This window comes from Mercenaria mercenaria, chromosome 13 (genome assembly GCF_021730395.1).
Source record: "Mercenaria mercenaria strain notata chromosome 13, MADL_Memer_1, whole genome shotgun sequence".
NCBI classification, from domain to species: domain Eukaryota; kingdom Metazoa; phylum Mollusca; class Bivalvia; order Venerida; family Veneridae; genus Mercenaria; species Mercenaria mercenaria.
In genome coordinates, this window is record NC_069373.1 from 4373200 (window position 1) to 4393622 (window position 20423).

At 34.9% G+C, this 20423-nt stretch overlaps 1 protein-coding gene across 2 annotated transcripts in view; it reads left to right on the forward strand.

The window, feature by feature from the left end:
• Positions 1-20423, forward strand: part of LOC123530047 (potential E3 ubiquitin-protein ligase ariadne-2-like) — a 33863-nt gene that overhangs the window by 5962 nt on the left and 7478 nt on the right. For both annotated transcript variants that reach the window (XM_045310737.2, XM_045310738.2), the window contains exons 2-12: positions 2877-3149; positions 4737-4804; positions 5338-5401; positions 6510-6660; positions 10502-10623; positions 11766-11875; positions 15042-15159; positions 15901-15951; positions 17544-17636; positions 18684-18764; positions 20177-20320. In XM_045310737.2, the coding sequence (XP_045166672.1) occupies positions 2910-3149; positions 4737-4804; positions 5338-5401; positions 6510-6660; positions 10502-10623; positions 11766-11875; positions 15042-15159; positions 15901-15951; positions 17544-17636; positions 18684-18764; positions 20177-20320 (1242 nt within the window). In that variant the 5' untranslated portion in view covers positions 2877-2909. The remainder of the gene's footprint in view (positions 1-2876; positions 3150-4736; positions 4805-5337; positions 5402-6509; positions 6661-10501; positions 10624-11765; positions 11876-15041; positions 15160-15900; positions 15952-17543; positions 17637-18683; positions 18765-20176; positions 20321-20423) is intronic.

Sequence of the window (20423 nt, forward strand, 5' to 3'; positions counted from 1 at the left end):
GATGTTTTGTTTGTCAGACAAACCTTAAAACTACAGATTTGTTTACTGCTCAGATTATTACACCTACAACAGCTGTGTCTAGTCAATTTGAAACCGAAAGTAAAAATATATAAAAACTAACAATAATAGCGTCAGTGACAACTGATTCAGGTAACGATCTAAGTTATAATGAAACAAGAGATATGGTCAGGTCTGTTGTATTGATAGCTCAATGAGAGATGAATATTTGCTTGAAGAAGGTTTTTTTTTTTAAATTTTATATTTTTAATAAATGAATATGTAAAGGGCCTTTGAACATCTGAATAGTTATGTATCTGAGTCAACCATGTACCAATACATGTATCACTGCAGAGTTTTTTCCCCACTAGTTTGGGAATTGGGCCGGGGCCTTTACAATTGGGAAAAATGCGTCGTAAAACGACCAAATTGGGATTTTATATTTCAGAATTAATGAACTAACAATACTTTTTAGGCAAGTTTTATGGTAAAAGACAGTACAGTTGTCATATATAACAGATGCAGCCACACAAGGCACGGAATTCATCCTCTGCTAGTACAGACACAGAGTGAGATAAAGCCCACTGAAACAGATAGAGAGAAATCCTTTTAGATACAGCCTTTCTGGCTATAACTTACTACTTAGCCTAGCTCTTTGCAAATAGACAGTCTGGTTCTTTAATGTGGCAGATGTATAGCACCGACACACACGAAGCCGTCTTTCCTGGGAAGAAGCAGTACAGGCCTCTTGGTTCTAAGGTGGGAGACACTTAAGAGCTTCTCAGAAATTTCCAGTGGCTGGACCGGAATTCGAACCCTGGACCTTTGTATCGACAGTCAGTCATGGTACCACTAAACCACTGGCCCACCTTAAAGGACAAAGAAAGGCTGACAATAAGTTAATTTCATATGAAAGCCATCCTCAAGCATTTTATAGCGCTGAAAGAATTTTTAAAATCGGACCACTATTAAAAAAGATATGGCAGTTTGAAATTTAAGAAAATTGCTGATCATGGAGGCAGCCATTTTGTGTGTTTATGACGTCTTTTTCACACTGCAGTGCTAAATTCTTTATTTAGCAAATAACCTTTTAAATAGATTTATTTTATATGTTTTTTTGAGTGTAAGATTTAACACATGGTAATTTCTTTCATTATAGCTGAAAAAAAAATAGAGAAATTATTTTACAAAAATAAGTAAAAACAATTCAAATATGTGTCTGTAAATTTAATAAATCTGCCATTTTTTTTTTTTTTTTGTTGCAATGGAAATAAAATGGCTGCCATTTTGATCAAATATTCAAATGCTCATAACTTCCTCATTTTTAAGTAGATTCTGAAAATTCTTTCACTTCTTTAAATGATTAAAGAAATCCCAGCAGATGGAATTAACATCAAAACAACATTGCCTTTCCCTTAAAGTTTGAAAGTAATAATAATATTATTACCTGCGTTGTTGTTAAGCCCAATTCTCAAGCAAGCCTTTTCTTTGAGCTCGCTATCAGATAAGATTTAATCAGTTATTTCAATATTTACCTTTAAGTCAAATAGGTTCACAGATGCCAGAGTTCGCCGGATTCTTTACATTTTCCTTCGAAACATAAATAAATTTGGCTCACTAAATCATGAAATGAATATACATTTTTGTCAAATATAAGCTTTTGATAAAAGATCATACCCAGTCTGGCAGTCATGAATTTGATTTGAAATTAAGCTGGGGAAAAAAAATTAGCCCAAAATGAATTGATACATAAAGTTGACAATTTTGATAGTGAAAAGGCAGGTCTGTACCTGTTGTGTTATTATCATATCCAATCAAGTGAGCTTTATCACATAATATTTAGAATACCTGGAGCGCCTGACACTATAAATTACAGACTCTGGAAAGCAGTTTGAACGAAAAGTATCTTAAATGCATATATTTTGTAACCTTGGTAATACTAACCCTGATCTTTAGTCAGTATATTATACATATTATACACTAAATGCATGCAGATAGGCATAAAAAATTGCATATTTTTCTTGTGCGCTCGAATTGATAATCACTTCCGGGCATACGCAGAAGACTGCTCCACCTCTGCAATGAGCAACATCAAAGTTTTAAAATATCATACCTGGCCGCTTCTAACACTTCTAGGACTGTGTTCAACCTACAGTTGTGTCAGGTATACAGATGCTTGGTGCTTTGCCAATTTCAAAAACATAATGCCCAACCCCAGTCCTTTAATGATTCATTCTAAACCCAAGCAGTACGTAATGATTGAGTACCTTTTAGACAGAGGATGTGGAAGCTGTGGTTGCACTAGCATTACATACATGTACTGACATCTAACAAAACAGTTCATTAAGCATTTATTGATAGATTTGGTGTCAGTTTTGATTATTCTTCAGTTTAGATAGAATCGGGATTGCGCTATTTACTATTATAATGAGGCAAATAAAGTGATATTAAAAAAGTTCATTGTCTATCAGTGTCCTTGTTGTTTTTGTGTCAACCAAAATTTGGATGCTGTGACTTGCTGACCCTTAGATTTACCTTTGTCTGTGTGTTGTGCCTATCTTGAGAAGTATTCGACCAGGAATCGTCAAATGTCATAGGATTGTTATTTAGCATCAGAAGTTGTAGTGCTGGGATTTTGTTTGGATTTCATTCAGAAAAACCAGAGTTATGGCCCTTGAGTTCTTGACTTAGTAAAAAGATAATGCATAAATGACCTAGAAGTACTTGTTACACATTAGATACTCTTAGACTATATTTGAACTGCATGTGGGGAAATTAATCATCTTAGGAACGTTAATAATCACACAAAGTTGTGCACCTGGGATTTTGTTCAGAATTGTTCATCAAATGATATTTAAAATAAATCTTCTCTGTTTCAGGAAATTAAAGAAGAGAGAAACAACAAAGAAAACATGTCAGATGATATGAAAAGTCAAGATTCCGAGCATGACTCGGATTACGATCATGACTCAGATCATATGGATGATGATGATGATTATTGTGGTTACTATGACAACGATACAGATGACCTTGACATTGACAAACCAAAGAAAAGTGATGATCCAGAATACTTTGAGTATGAACTGTTACAGTTAGAGGACTGTGAAAGATTTCTTAATGAAGAAGTGGAAGTTTTGTGTAGTTCACAAAAGGTTTGCATAACTGTACAATTACTTTTGTTCTACGTTTATAATTATATATACAGTCAAAATTAAAAGGTAATAAACATACATTTTATGAAAATTTAAGAGATAACAATATTGAAAGAAATTGCTTGCAAGAGTTTGAAATTAGATATTTCTCCATTTTTGCTTACCTTACAGTTTTAGCCTGTCTGGTTTTTGAAAAAGATCTACGAGGTATTGTCTCCTTCATCATGACGTCGGCATTGGTTAAAATTTTGTTTAGGTTCACCTTTTCTCAAATATTGTAAGAGTTACATCTTTGAATCTTTGCACCCATGTTTATTATCATTAGGGGACTGTGTAGGCCAAGAACCATACATGTAACTCTTATATTATGTATTTTGTCAGAATTTTGGCCCTTTTTGCACTTTAATAGAATATTTGAGATTCATGGTTTAAACTTTTGTTTAGGTCCGCCTTTTCTCAAACTATGAAAGCTACAGCTTTGAAACTTTGCACACTTGTTTCTTATCGTAAGGGGACTATGTAGGTCAAGACCCAAAACTTTGATATGCATTTTGTTAGAATTATGGTTCTTTTTGTACATGGAAAATTTGAGATTCTTGGTTAAAATTTTTGTTTAGGTCACCTTTTCTCAAAAACTATAAGAGCTACAGCTTTGAAACTTTGCACACTTGTTTATCATCATTAGGGGACTATGAAGGTCCTGGACCGTAACTCTAACCTGCATTTTGTCAGAATTATGGCCCTTTTTGTACTTAGAAAATCTTTACTATAGATAACTCTTTTCTTACATATTGTCCAGCACTTTTAGAATGGTAGATAACATTGCAAAACTGAACCATTTACTTATGGAAGTGCATGTCAGAATCTAATATTTTTCTGATTGGAGTAATAGACAAAGTTGTATTACAGATGACAATGTACAGTACATGTATGTTGCCACAAGGTGGCATGATTAACCTTAAGCCTGTTGTGGCATGTGATTTTGCCTTTGCGACCAATGCAGACCTAGATCAGTCTGCAGGCTGATCATGGTCTGCATTGTTTGCTATTCAGTCAGTAAATTTTCAGTGAACACCCCTTTGAATAATAAACAGTTATACTTTCCCAATTTGAATGATTGAACAGTACGTTTTAGAAATTTAGCAGGTTAAAGGTTATATAAGGATTTTCATAGTGACAAAAGAATATGAGCTGCGCCATGAGAAAATCAACATAGTGGCTTTGCGACCAGCATGGATCCAGACCAGCCTGCGCATCCGCGCAGTCTGGTCAGGATCCATGCTGTTCGCTTTCAAAGCCTATTGGAATTGGAGAAACTGTTAGCTAACAGCATGGATCCTGACCAGACTGCACGGATGCGCAGGCTGGTCTGGATCCATGCTGTTCGCAAAGCCATTATGTTGGATTTCTCATGGCATGGCTCATATTTTGACATCTGCAAGTACCAGAATTTTAATACATTTCAACAGATGGGCATTTTTAAAATAACATATTTATTCTTTTACTGCTTTAGATGCCATATTGCTGTGATATATATTGTATAATGCAGTTTGCAGATTGTAAAGAACAATGTGCATTGTATTTCAGATCAAGCCCTCCCTGGCTAAAATGTTACTACATGCTCACAATTGGAGGAAAGAATTTGTCATTGAATGGTATGTTCATATATAAATTTGTCAATCAATGTAATATTGATACTTTTGTAAGCATTTGTAAAACTTTTATAATGGTATGATCATATCAAGGCATGGTTTCGAAAGTTTGCTTTAATCTTTTTAATATGATAACTATGGTAATACACATCAAAGGACAAAACAGTCCTGTTGTATATGCATAATGATAAGACCCAACTTATAAAGAAACATTGTATTCATAGAGAAAATCACTAAGTTAGTACCAGGAAAAGTTCTACTAAATTTAATTGTGTATGAAAAAAATCATTTTGAGGGAGATGTTAGACATACATTTACAAAGTCAAGTTGAGCATGTATAGAAGAAACAAGAATTTTCATGCATCTCAGCTCTTCTGAAATCCCATTAAATTTTATTTATACATGTAACCTATATTTTCTAGATATATTATAAAAGCTATATTTGTAACTATACATGTATAAACTCATAACCCTCTAGAATGTTATACCGATGTCAAGACTTGCTTCTGATATGTTTTGCATTCTTCTTTTTGCAGCCATTCCAAAAATCCAACAAAACTGTTGGTTGATTCCAATATTATTCCAAAAGTTAAACACCAGGTATGTTTAAAACAAATAATATTTACCTCCTGTCAGTTGTACTTTAGTAAAAGTCATAAATTTCTAATCTATCAGATCTGCTTGAAATTACACTTTACAGCATATTTGTTACCGTAACAATTCTAAATGATTTGCAAATTTATGTATGATTAAAATGAGTAATTAGTGCCTGTGTGATTCAGATTGGGGGAGATCATTTAAGTCTTACTGTCAATGGTTTATCAGAGGAATCCATTCATTTGGCTTTTAAAAGGAAAAATGACTTTGTATATGTGCCTGCTCTATCTGAATTATATAATATTGCATACTAGAGTATGTCTGACCATTAGGCAGGTGTGGTCTTCCATCTTCATTAAAGCTAGAAAATAGATATATGATAATTATGTTGTTACTTAAAAATCAGACTAAACATCTTTAGATGAGGGTATTGTATCCTCTTAGAGTTTTTGTAAAGGAATGTGTATATGCAGCTGTGTATTTAAGTTTGCTGACTTCATATTGTTGCCTATCATGGCTATTGAGTCAAAACCTTTTTTAGGGTCCTTGGGTTTCATAAGTGGCCATGGGACATGGATTTCCTGCTATAGTGGTCTGAAGCCCTGTCAATTATTCTTGCAGCAAATTAATTCCTAAATGGGAGGGCCCCCAGATCCCCCTGTACTTTGCAGCTTTCACCTACTACTTCAATAATGAAACCCCTACAAAATGGGGTATAGAATTCTTTCCTGAAAAAGGCTTCAAGCTACTCAGCTGACTTACAGAAGAGTGGGGCTGGAAAATTGCTTAAATTTGTTTTAAAGTGACTTAAAAGTCAACAAACAAAAACATGATCTTTGTCTAACGACAGAGGCTTTATACATAATCATTTGCTGTTTTGCTTAATGTGAAAGATTAAAAGTGCAAAATAAATCCAACCATATAACGAATACAACTTCTTGGTATTTTAACATGGATAGCCTGTCTTTTAATTTTAATCTGTGCTGAAACAATTAAAAGAATAAGTAGAATTTGTTTTATTAAAGAAATTTGCTGTAAAAGCTGAAATGATACAAAGATTTTGTTTGGTAAGGGTTCATGAAATAAGAAAATGCCTAATTTTTGCTTTCAGCAACCAATTGTTGGGTCGTCAGCAGTATGTACGGTGTGCTTGAATCAGATATCTCGAGAAGAGTTGCATGATCTCTCATGTGGACACATGTTTTGTGGGGAATGCTGGGATGCATATTGTCAGGTCCAGATACAACAGGGGGTTACCCTTGGTAAGGCAGTTTACTTCTTAATGAAGAACCATGCTAGTAGTGTTATATGCATGTAGGTGTAACATTGTGTTTGTTTTGAAGTTTTCATAGTTCACAGAAACTTGCCACCAATTTTCACACTTAAACGACAGTTTGCTGTTTCACCTTTTCAAGAAATGTTTCTGCTTTATCCCCTTAGGGCCATTCATTTTAAGTGCCAAATATCAACACCATATCCGCCCCCTCCCGGCTCCAACCTAAAAATTAATGTTTTTGCCCCAAATTCTGAAAAACAGAATGAATTTCTTTTCAGCCAATACCCTTACTGTAAAAGAGGAAAAGTTGGCAAATGTTTGAGAATTCAAATCAGAAGCTTTGGGGAAGTATCAATTGGGATAAATTTACAAAGTCACATCTTTATAGTCAAATAAAGAGAAACACACTTGGCTTCAGCACTTAGCTTTCTGTGCAGTGCAAAATGTTTGGAATTGGCAATTTGCAAACTTTCTACCCTTATACAGTAGTACATGTACATTTGTAACCTCAGCATTCCTGTCTGTCAACTGTTATCTATTTTACGATTTATATAGTAGTAAAATAGATAGATACATCAATATTTTTGATGCCTGTCTTTATTTTGGTAAGGTTAAGAATAGTCCTATTTCCTTAATAAAATAAATCTTGTAACACTCTTTATTTTTTTGCCCCCGAAGGGAGGCATATTAGTTTTCAACTGTCCGTCCGTTCGTTCGTCACAACATTAACTTTTTGCATGAAGGCACTTTACTCGCGAACCCAGGACCTTCAAACTTCACATGCTGATAGTACTTATTGAGTACACGACCCCTACTGACTGGGGTCACCAGGTCAAAGGTCAAGGCGCTACGGGGGCATTTGTCACCATTAGTGACATCTCTTGTTTTTATTAGCTCACCTGTCACAAAGTGACAAGGTGAGCTTTAGTGATCGCGCGGTGTCCGTCGTCCGTCCGTCCGTCAGTCCGTGCGTCCGTAAACTTTTGCTTGTGACCACTCTAGAGGTCACATTTTTCATGGGATCTTTATGAAAATTGGTTAGAATGTTCATCTTGATGATATCTAGGTCAAGTTCGAAACTGGGTCACATGCGGTCAAAAACTAGGTCAGTAGGTCTAAAAATAGAAAAACCTTGTGACCACTCTAGAGGTCACATTTTTCATGGGATCTTCATGAAAGTTAATCAAAATGTTCATCTTGATGATATCTAGGTCAAGTTCGAAACTGGGTCACATGCGGTCAAAAACTAGGTCAGTAGGTCTAAAAATAGAAAAACCTTGTGACCACTCTAGAGGTCACATTTTTCATGGGATCTTTATGAAAGTTGGTCAGAATGTTCATCTTGATGATATCTAGGTCAAGTTCGAAACTGGGTCACCTGCCTTCAAAAACTAGGTCAGTAGGTCTAAAAATAGAAAAACCTTGTGACCTCTCTAGAGGCCATATATTTCACAAGATCTTCATGAAAATTGGTCAGAACGTTCACCTTGATGATATCTAAGTCAAGTTCGAAACTCGGTCACGTGCCGTCAAAAACTAGGTCAGTAGGTCAAATATTAGAAAAACCTTGTGACCTCTCTAAAGGCCATATTTTTCATGGGATCTGTATGAAAGTTGGTCTGAATGTCCATCTTGATGATATCTAAGTCAAGTTCGAAAATGGGTCACGTGCTATCAAAAACTAGGTCAGTAGGTCTAAAAATAGAAAAACCTTGTGACCTCTCTAGAGGCCATATATTTCATGACATCTTCATGAAAATTGGTCAGAACGTTCACCTTGATGATATCTAGGTCAAGTTCTAAAGTGGCTCACGTGCCTTCAAAAACTAGGTCAGTAGGTCAAATAATAGAAAAACCTTGTGACCTCTCTAAAGGCCATATGTTTCATTGGATCTGTATGAAAATTGGTCTGAATGTTCATCTTGATGATATCTAAGTCAAGCTCGAAACAGGGTCATGTGGGGTCAAAAACTAGGTCAGTAGGTCTAAAAATAGAAAAACATTGTGACCTCTCTAGAGGTCATACTTGTGAATGGATCTCCATAAAAGTTGGTCAGAATGTTCACCTTGATGATATCTAGGTCAAGTTTGAAACTGGGCCACGTGCCTTAAAAAACTAGGTCAGTAGGTCAAATAATAAAAAACCTTGTGACCTCTCTAGAGGCCATACCCTTCATGGGATCTGTATGAAAGTTGGTCTGAATGTTCATCTTGATGATATCTAGGTCAAGTTTGAAACTGAGTCAACTGTGGTCAAAAACTAGGTCAGTAGGTCTAAAATTATTAAAAGTTTTTGACCTCTCTAGAGGCCATATTTTTCAATGGAACTTCATGAAAATTGATCTGAATGTTCACCTTGATGATATCTAGGTCAGTTTCGAAACTGGGTCATGTGCGGTCAAAAACTAGGCCAGTAGGTATAAAAATAGAAAAACCTTGTGACCTCTCTAGAGGCCATATTTTTCATGAGATCTTCATGAAAAGATCTCATGAAAATTAGTGAGAATGTTCACCTTGATGATATCTAGGTCAAGTTCAAAACAAGGTCAAGTACCTTCGAAAACTAGGTCAATAGGTCAAATAATAGAAAAACCTAGAGACCATATTTTTCAATGGATCTTCATGAAAATTGGTCAGAATTTTTATCTTGATAATATCTAGGTCAAGTTCGAAACTGGGTCACATGAGCTCAAAAACTAGGTCACTATATCAAATAATAGAAAAAACGACGTCATACTCAAAACTGGGTCATGTGGGAAGAGGTGAGCGATTCAGGACCATCATGGTCCTCTTGTTTATTTTTATTTTATTGGTGAAGAATATTCACAAAAATTGCCCCGCAACGTGAAAATTGTGATAAAATATTCGCTCCAAGGGCTCAGGCCTTAGTCCTCTAAAATTGAGGTCACTGTCCCTTAAATTAAAAAGAAACACATATATCAAAGAACTTTAAAATGTGTTATCTATGATACAGTTTCAGAACTGGAACAAGTAAAAGCTTCAACTGTTCGCTAAGAAGGTAAAGCACAAGATAACCTAGCATGTTGGTTACCGTGGTTACATGAATGTGAAAATATTAAGTTTTATCAGAATGGGGTTAGCTAGTTGGGAGAGTAAAAGACTGTGAGCAAGTTTGTTACCTTGGTGATGTGAATGTTCATAAACATGTATCAGAGGGGGTATACCACATTGGTTTACCCAAAGATTCATAAAATAGAAATTCCCTTAACCTTCTAACAGCCAAATGGGATCTCCTTTATCAGTGGAAAGCTTTCTTTGCACTTTAAAAGCATCTACTACTTTAGATGTATTTGATGTGATTTCACAAAATACTTGATGTCATGAGAATACACAAGGCCCCAGATTGCATTCTGATGTCAGGGTGCGTCTTACATGCGAATGCATCTTACATGTGAGAACATATGGTATGGTTAGTTTTCGTTTAAACCTTAGCCTGCTGGCGGCAGATGATTCTGCCTTTGCGACCAGTGCAGACCAAGATCAGCCTGCACATCCGTGCGGTCTGATCATGGTCTGCACGGTTCACTATTCAGTCAGTAAATTTCCGGTGAAAACCCCTTTGAATAATAAGTGGTACTGTCCAAATTGAAAGATGGACCAGTCCATTATAGAAATTTAGCAGGGTAAGGGTTATTATTTGTTAGCTTTACAGCCTTTCTGTTGCTTCAGCTTACAAGCTGAGAACAAGACAAGTGTTGTTATGGCATCTGGCCACAGTCATTAATGATTTCTTAAGTGGCTAAAATGAATTTATAAAGTTGCATTATCCCAGTGTCATGCATTTGAACAAAGAATTTTTCTTACAGGTATATCATGTATGGCTAAAGACTGCGAAGTTATGGTTCCAGAGGACTTTCTCTACAGTGTACTGAGTAAACCTGATCTCAGAGATCGCTATTCACAGTTTTCCTTCCTAGAATATGTGAAGGTAAGCTTAGAGTATTTACTCAGTGCTATTATAGAACCTAGGGTCAGGAGTTAAAGCGTCTTCTCTTTCCATGAAAGATTCTAATATTCTGTCATATATATGGATACTTTACACAAACATCTAGGCATTTTCTATCATTAAAAACCTACAATGACAAATGTTCTGTTTTAACATGATTTTTTTTTCTTGAAAATGTGATGTTATTATCTGATTGTTGTTCATTAAAGTAAATATGTCATAGCATTTGAAGTTATTGAGTTGTGCTGAAAATAAATGTGATGCAAAATAGGCAAACTTTTGGTGGAGGTGGTACTAGAATTGAAGTAACATATATCGGTGATGTTTTTTTGTAAGTAAAATTGATGTCATTCAGATCTATACAGATCATTAGATCACATGTTGTGCACCACTGCGTATAGTTCCTATAGATCTGACCTCAAAATAATGATTGTATTCCACAATAAAGTCACTGTTTTGGATATACTATCTCTAGAGAGAGAAGTATCTGGCGACAGCTATGAATAAACTGAGAATCACACATACTGCATGTTCATAGCAGTCGAATTTCAGAACTATTTTTGTTGTTGTGGGATACTCTATTCCAAGCCATTTTTAAGCAGCATCTCAAAATTTATGTAGACTACTTAATTTTCTTTTGCATAATTTAGTATCACAATTTACTTTGGATGATAAACAGCTAAAATGTGTTCCAAGGTATTATTCCTGAGAGTATGACTATAACAAAATCCAGAGATAAACCCTAGCAAAATTAGGTCATGATTATGGACAGGAAATAGTAAAAATTCACAATGTTTTCTTATAAAAAAGAGGTTTTTGATTTGAAAATAAAAAATTCGAAATAATTTATTGTAGATAAACTATTGAAAACAAGTGTTTAAATGCTAAATAACTGGTACTCTTAGCATGATACTCTTAGCATGATACTCTTAGCATCAATTGTAAGTGTAATGATTTAAAATCTGTCTTTATTCAATGATGACTGTATTGTTATTTTATAAGTCTCAGCAGCCCCTTCAAAGTAAATTCTCATGTTATTCTGTAAAGGCCTCTCATTTTATCGTATTGGATTTGCCAGTACTCACTTAAACAGGTGTTCATATTTTCTCCTTTCTTTTTTTCAGAGTCACCCAGCCCTCCGATTTTGTCCCGGTCCAAATTGTCCAATCATCGTAAAGGCGAAGGAATGTAAAGCCAAAAAGATCTTTTGTGAGACATGCAAGTCCTGCTTCTGGTAAGTGCTCATCTTAACTTGTCGTTATGTTGTAAATTTCCAAATAAGCAAAAACTCATTTTATGCAGACAGATTGGCTATAGGTCCAGTAGGAGATTAATATATGAAAATCAGTAAATGGTACAGAGCCGTTGTGGAAAAAAATAATGACAATTTTGATTGATGGTCATATTATTAATATGTCAGTGTTAAATGTTTTATATTAAATGAATCTCAGTTGAATAGTCTCATTTGCAAGGATAATTAAGCCCCAAGCTTTTTACAAACATTATAAGAGTTAGTATACAGATTGCAAGTCCTGAGAAATACTGTATAAGTGTATGCGGGTCAAAAAGTTTGCGAATTGCCATTTTTAAGGTGGAAATATTTGCAAATTGCAGAAAACTGAAGTACCAAAGCTGAGATTGTTTATCTTTACTTGACTATAATCCCATATCTTGGTGAATGTTGAAATTTACTCTGGCTAACAGTTTTTCAATATTTTTATCCCCCACCGATGAAATCGGGAGGGGGGTATTGAAATGGCGTTGTCCGTCCGTCTGTCAGTCCGTCCGTCCGTCCGTCCGTCCGCAGCCATTTCTCAGTAACTACTTGGTAGAATTTCATGAAACTTGAAATAAACATGAACCAACATATTGCGATGATGCCCGTCAAGTTTTTTTTTTGATTGGTCAATTTCCCTCAGAGTTATTGCCCTTGATTTAATAAAAAATGTCTGTCTGCAGCCATTTCTCAGTAACTAACAGGTAGAATTTCATCAAATTTGAAATAGACATGAACCAAGATACTGCGCTGATGCCCGTCAAGTTTTTTTTTTGATAGGTCAATTTCCCTCAGAGTTATTGCCCTTGATTTAATGAAAAATGTCCGTCTGCAGCCATTTCTCAGTAACTAGCAGGTAGAATTTCATCAAACTTGAAATAGACATGAACCAAGATACTGCGACGATGCCCTTCAAGTTATTTTTCGATTGGTCAATTTTCCATTTAGTTATTGCCCTTTAATTGTTTAAAAATCCACAGATCTGTACATAACAAACCAACCAATTGGAAGAATTTCATTAAACTTCTTCTATTCTTTTCCATGCACATTTATTATAAACATGTGATGTTGTGTACCTACACCTGGTCACCACCTTACATTGGTCACCCCCTTCCCTCTCCCCCCCCCCCCCCCCCCCCCCCCCCCCCATTTGTTTTTTTTTTTTGTTTTTTTGTTTTTTTTAGCTCGACTATTCGAAGAATAGTCTAGCTATTCTACTCACCCTGGCGTCGGCGTCGGCGTCGGCGTCACACCTTGGTTAAGTTTTTGCATGCAAGTACATACAGCCATCAGTGAAAGGCATATAGCTTTGAAACTTATTTCTTCTTTTTCTAGGTCAATTACCAACCTCTCTGGGTCAAGTCCCATAACTCTGACATGTATTTTGAGCAAATTATGCCCCCTTTTGGACTTAGAAAATTTTGGTTAAAGTTTTACATGCAAGTTACTATCTCCAAAACTAATGCAGATATTGATTTGAAACTTCACATGTGTCTTCGGGGTTATAAAACTAGTTGATAGCAGCAAGTCCCATAACTCTGACTTTCATTTTGGCCAAATTATGCCCCCTTTTGGACTTAGAAAATTCTGGTTAAAGTTTTGCGTGCAAGTACATACAACTATTTCTAAAAGGCATATAGATTTAAAACTTATTTTTTCTTTTTCTAGATCAATTACCAACCTCACTGGGTCAAGTCCCATAACTCTGACATGTTATTTGAGCAAATTATGCCCCCTTTTAGACTTAGAAAATTTTGGTTAAAGTTTTACATGCAAGTTACTATCTCCAAAACTAATGCAGATATTGATTTGAAACTTCACATGTGTCTTCGGAGTTATAAAACTAGTTGATAGCAGCAAGTCCCATAACTCTGATTTTCATTTTGGCCAAATTATGCCCCCTTTTCGACTTAGAAAATTCTGGTTAAAGTTTTGCGTGCAAGTACATACAACTATTTCTAAAAGGCATATAGATTTAAAACTTATTTTTTCTTTTTCTAGATCAATTACCAACCTCACTGGGTCAAGTCCCATAACTCTGACATGTTTTTTGAGCAAATTATGCCCCCTTTTAGACTTAGAAAATTTTGGTTAAAGTTTTACATGCAAGTTATTATCTCCAAAAATAATGCAGATATTGATTTGAAACTTCACATGTGTCTTCGGGGTTATAAAACTAGTTGATAGGATCAAGTCCCATAACTCTGACTTTCATTTTGGCCAAATTATGCCCCCTTTTGGACTTAGAAAATTCTGGTTGAAGTTTTGCGTGCAAGTACATACAGCTATTACTAAAAGGCATATAGATTTGAAACTTATTTTTTCTTTTTCTAGATCAATTACTAACCTCACTGGATCAAGTCCCAAAACTCTGGCATGTATTTTGGGCAAATTATGCCCCCTTTTGGACTTTGAAAATTCTGGTTAAAGTTTTACATGCAAGTTACTATCTCCAAAACTAATGCAGATATTGAATTGAAACTTCTCATGTGCCTTCGGGGTTATAAAACTAGTTGATAGCAGCAAGTCCCATAACTGATATGCATTTTGGTCAAATTATTCCCCCTTTTGAACTTAAAACTCTTTTGATATTTAACTTTTTTGGGTAATATTTTCCTGCTTCTGGGTCAATATTTCGAATAGTCGAGCTTGGCTGTCTTACGGACAGCTCTTGTTTTCATTTTTCGTTTTCTACCAATATTTATAATCAACATGTAAACTGTTGTATCCTCCCCCCCCCCCCCCCCCCCCCCCCAAACAAACCATTCATTTTCTTTTAATTTGATTTGACTAATGAAATTATTTGCTTCTTGGTAACATTCGTAACTTTTTGCAGGATATATTTTTTTGCCGTTCCTCAACTCTGACCCTTTCAGCGGGGGATTCCAATTCATCGAATTTGCTTGTTGAATTTGAGAACATTTCCAAATCCCAAATTTTTCCACTTTTACAGTAGAAGTCTGTACAGACACTGGGCATTACAGAAATTGTTATTACCCAATTAAATATGCAACTGTCAAATAATATGCTTGCTCGTAAAATAAAACACTGGATTGAATGACATTAATGGTTTCAGTTTACTGTAATCAATTACTGTAATACTGCAGTGATTTCTGTGTTTCAGTTTCAAATGTGGTATAGAATACCATGCTCCAACTGACTGTAGTGTGATTAAGAAATGGTTGACAAAATGTGCTGATGACTCGGAAACAGCCAACTATATCAGCGCAAATACCAAAGATGTAAGTTAAATGCTTGTTTTCATTTTTTAGCTCGACTTTTCAAAGAAAAAGTAGAGCTATTGCGCTCGCCCAGGTGTCAGCTTTGCTGTTTGTTTAAGTTTTTGATAAAGTCAAATATCTCTGTTTCTATCAAAGCTTATGACTTTAAACTTGAAATAGTTATTAACTATCAAAGTCTACACCAGGAGAAACAGTCCCCATAACTCTGATTTAAATTTTTACAGATTTATGCCCCTTTTTAACAAAGATTTTGACTTGAAACTTGAAATAAGTCATTTACTATCAAAGTCTACACCAGGAGAAACAATCCCCATAACAGACAGTTATGCCCCTTTTTAAGTTAAAATTTTTTTGTTAAAGTTTTTACTGGCAAAGCTCTAATTCAGAGTCAAGCACTGAGAAAAGTTGAGCATGCTATCTTACAGACAACTCTTGTTATTACTTTCCCCTTTAATTTTATGGATTTACGCAACTACAAACTTGTTATAGATTTAGTGTAAAATGTAATGAGTTAAAATATTCTGCTATAAGTTCTAATTTCCCTCACAAAAAATGTTTGTTTTGCTTCTAGTATGTCTGTTATGTAAAATAGTTAATCAAGTACAGTAAATACTATTTCTTTTGCTCAGTTAACTTGAAGATCTGTAACTTCAACATAACAGTTTATAGTTACTAATCAATTTAATTTGTCATATTTGTATTGTTGATATTATTGTTTAAAAGTGTAATTTTAAATTTCAGTGTCCCAAGTGCCATGTCTGTATAGAGAAAAATGGGGGTTGCAACCACATGGTAAGATGTTTCCCTTAAAAAAATGTTTACTGAAATATGAGATTTTTTCCTTTGGTGCTAACATAATTAGCTTTATTAACCGTGCAGTAGGCCAAGTGTGCAGTAGGCCAAGAGCATTTATGTCGGGAGCATGATGATTGCAGTCATACAGTAAGAGCAGATCTGCATAGACAAATTTGGGTTACAGTCACACAGTATAGCAGTTTTGTGGAGAAAAACAAGGGTTGCAATCATACGATAAGAGCAGTTCTGTAGAGAAAAATGGGGGTTGAAATCTTATATAGCAGAGAAAAATGGGGGCTGCAATCACATAGCAGAGAAAAATGGGGGTTGAAATCACAAAGCAGAGAAAAATGGGGGTTGCAATCTCATAGCAGAGAAAAATGGGGGTTGAAATCACATAGCAGAGAAAAATGGGGGGTGCAATCACATAGCAGAGAAAGGAGAAAAATAGGGATTGCAGTCACAAGGTAAGGGCAGTACTGTAGAGAAAAATAGGGGTTGAAATCACATAGCAGAGAAAAATGGAGGTTGCAATTACATAGCAGAGAAAAGAGAAAAATGGGAATTGCAGTCACAAGGTAAGAGCAGTACTGTATAGAAAAGTGGGCTTTGCAGTCACATACATTGTAGCAGAGAAAAAAGGGGGTTGCATCAACATGTTAGAGAAGAATGGGAGTTGCAGTTGTGTGGTAGAGAAAAAATGGGGTTGTAGTCGTGTGGTAGAGAACAGTGGGGTTGGCAATAACATGGTAGAGAAAAATGGGGGTTGCAACCACACTGAAGAGAAGTAGGAACGTTGCAGTCACATGGTAAGAGTACTTACATTGAGAAAAGTGGGGGTTGCTATGATGTGGTAAGAGCAGTTTTGTAGTGAAAAATGGGGGTAGCAATCACTTGGTAGAGAAATATGAGGGATGTTGTCACATGCTGGGAGCATTTATGGAAAGAAAAGTAGAGGTTGCAGTCTCATGGCAAGAGCAGTTCTTTAGAGAAAAATTGGGATTGCAACCATACAGAGCATTTATAACATGCAGTTCAGTATAAGTATGTTAACATCATTGAAGTAAAAAATATGAGTTCTTCATGTGCAAATATTTTACCCGAATAACCAGTACAGTGGGTTGAAACACCACTGACTTCTGTAAAACATCTGTTGAGAGCAATTCTTGTGTTCTGTAGCTGTATAACATACATTTTCTATGTTTGAAACACTAAACTCTGAATAACTTGAGCACTCTGCTCATCCTCTTTCAGCATACATGTTTATTACATGTTTTTCTGTGAAATATTGATATATTATTATAATAATGTTAGAGTGAATTATATCTGTTGAACTTGAAATAAAAGGAAACTTTGTTTTTCATGTAAGATCAAAATATCTTTCACACATGAACACCATACCTTACATTTTCTCATGGCTGTGCCACTCATGAAAATATTGCATCTGGTAGTCACTCATGAAAGATATTTCAATCTTACACTGAAACAAACAAATATATTCTTTATATATTATTTTCTGTCTTTCAAAGCCTAAATGCTGTAAATAAGATATGAAACTTATGATTTCATCATAAACTTGTGATTTTCAGCAATGTTCCAAATGTAAATACGATTTTTGTTGGATGTGTCTCGGAGACTGGAAAGCACATGGAAGTGAATACTATGAATGCAGTAGATATAAGGTAACTGACAGGTTTTTATTTGTGATTGCCATGTTTAAAACGGACAGTTTCATATTATTTGGTAAAGAAAGAACTTTTAATATAAAATTAAATTTTGTTAACGTAGTCTTAGAGTTGTTACAAAAAGTACCATTTTATACATAAGAGGATATTTTCAGACACATATTTCATATGAAAAACATATACTGTAAACCTAGTAATGTTTTGGATACTATATTTCGCGTTTTTCAAAACATGAACATTTTCACGGATACAAATCTTCGCGGAATCATATCCATCGCGAATCCCGCAAATATGAAGTCGCAAGTGAACATATTTAGTATTATAAGGTAGGTATCACTGCATACTTGCATTTAAAGTATTCTCGAAAACATTCAGTTTTATTGTATCCTTCAATTATAAATGCACCCTAATCCTTTTCATCCATATCAACAGTTATTCACACCTCCAGTTATTGACAGTCAGTAAATTGATGTTATTACACTGTCATTTGTTTGCCATTTAAATAGGCGATTAATCCACACTTAGCAGAAACAGACACAATATTTTACTTACAAATAATATATCGTATTGGCTGCCTACTGCAAATTGCATGTTTATGTCGTTCGATAGATGCATATTGTTTTTGTTTTTATCCCCTGTTTGTCTTACGGATCGATATTGAAAATGCTGTTGCTTCATAAATAAGTAAATTGTAAATCAATTGAAAAAATGTGGATTTGTGCACTCATGTTATACAATTACGGTGCTAGAATATGAATTATTAATATCCAGGTATGTGTAAGCACAAAACCATTTTATAGCGATCTATATAAGCTGAAGCTAGAATCTTTCACGTTTTTGTTAAAACAGAGTTTTTCGCAGCTATTTAATTTCACGGAAATATACTACCCGCGAAAGGCGCTAATTTAAAAAGCGCTAAAACAATTCTAGGTTTACAGTAAGTTCTAAAAAATTGTCATTTTGTGTAATGTTCAGTATTGGCACACTTCCAGTACAGTCCCAGTGTAAGTTGCAACATGGACTATTTCCTTTGTGTAATTTCAGGAAAATCCCAACATTGCCAATGAATCTGTCCATGCTCAAGCTAGAGAAGCATTGAAGAAATATCTGTTTTACTTTGAGAGGGTGAGTATTTTATCATTCCTTATGAATGGCAGTTATAGGGAAGCCATTTTGATGATGTCTTTGTATATTATTTTCATGTTTGTATAAACTGAAAGATGGTTTTGAGCAGGTCCGGCAAGAATATAAATCAGAATACTAAGATATTAACCATTAAATATTAACATTTTAGTAATCTGAAATTTTTGTAGCCTGTCCGGACGTAATTCGGAGATCTATATGCGGGGCATATTATTACTGTCTTACTCCAAATGGGACGTTCGCTGCTTTACTAGAAGACTTGATCTTGGTTAACGTTTTTCTCCGGCAACTTTGTTTTTCTTTGTTACTATTGCTTATATTTACTGTAACTTCAACATAAACATTGTTCAGCATGCAAACAAAGAATGTGCAGAGGTTGGGCACAGTATACCCAAGGTCAAGGGCACCAAGGTGTTTTACTTAGGTTATTTTTAAGGTTAAAGTTTTTTGGCAACCTTTGTTTTTCTGTCATATCTTTGTTAATATTGCTTATATCTTACTGTAAGTTCACATAAACATTGTCCAGCATACAAAGTATGTGCAGAGGCTGGGCCCATTATACCCAAGCTTAAGGTCACCAAATTGTTATACTTGGAATAAGCTTCGTTTATAGACATATCTTTGGTACTTTAAAAGATAATGACTTGAAATTAAAGTCTTTATACTTTATGTTCATGTAGTTTCTTGGACTATTTTTTCTGATATAATTTAATTCCATCAAAATAAAGAATGTCAGTACCACTTCCATACTTGACCTTTAAACCCTCTGAGTGGTAGGGTCTTTTTATATCTTGGTGTATCTTCCTTTTAAAGTAGAGGTCTTTTATTGAGACATAAAATCATTTTACTGTCAAATTGGCGAATAGTGGAGCGCGCTGTCTTATGGACAACTTGTTTTTTTTTTTCATCCAATGCTATGTCTACCTTACATTTTGTGTGAATGATTTATTTTAAGCAGCAAATACTTCACAGGTGATGTTTTCTAACTTTTCCTATCTGCATGAGAATTAATTTTCCCTGAAGGCTGAATCAGTCCTCAAAAAATTAATTTCATATGTTGCAGAAGGTCTACAGTGCTGCATGGACAATATTTTCTATACTTACTATTATACTTTATTATATATTATTATTATATATTTATTATATATGTTATTATGATTACTAGGGAGGCAACGGGATGGAGTCTTTTTTCTCCATTAAAGCTGGAAAAATTCTTCCTAATTCTACTTGAAGCTATTGTATATTTACAGACAAAAATTTCCTCTCTGCTATGAAAAGAAAAGCATGCTGTTATAGCACAGGTCACACCAATGATGGCCCCATGTTTAAGCAGACCTTGATTGAATTAAATAGAAAAGGTTTAACATCTTGAAAATTGTTAAATACCATTGCAGTGGGAGAATCATGCAAAAAGTTTAAAGTTGGAAGAACAGACATTAGAGAAGATCACATCTCGTATACAAGAGAAGGTCATGAACAGTATGGGAACATGGATAGATTGGCAGTATCTTCTGGATGCTGCATACCTTCTCAAGAAAGTAAGTGAAGACCAAATCCAAGTAGTTGTATTTTTCTCCACTTGTTTGATTTTATCTGACAAAGTAACACACTTCAGATACAGTGAGGCAGTGTTAGAGTGTT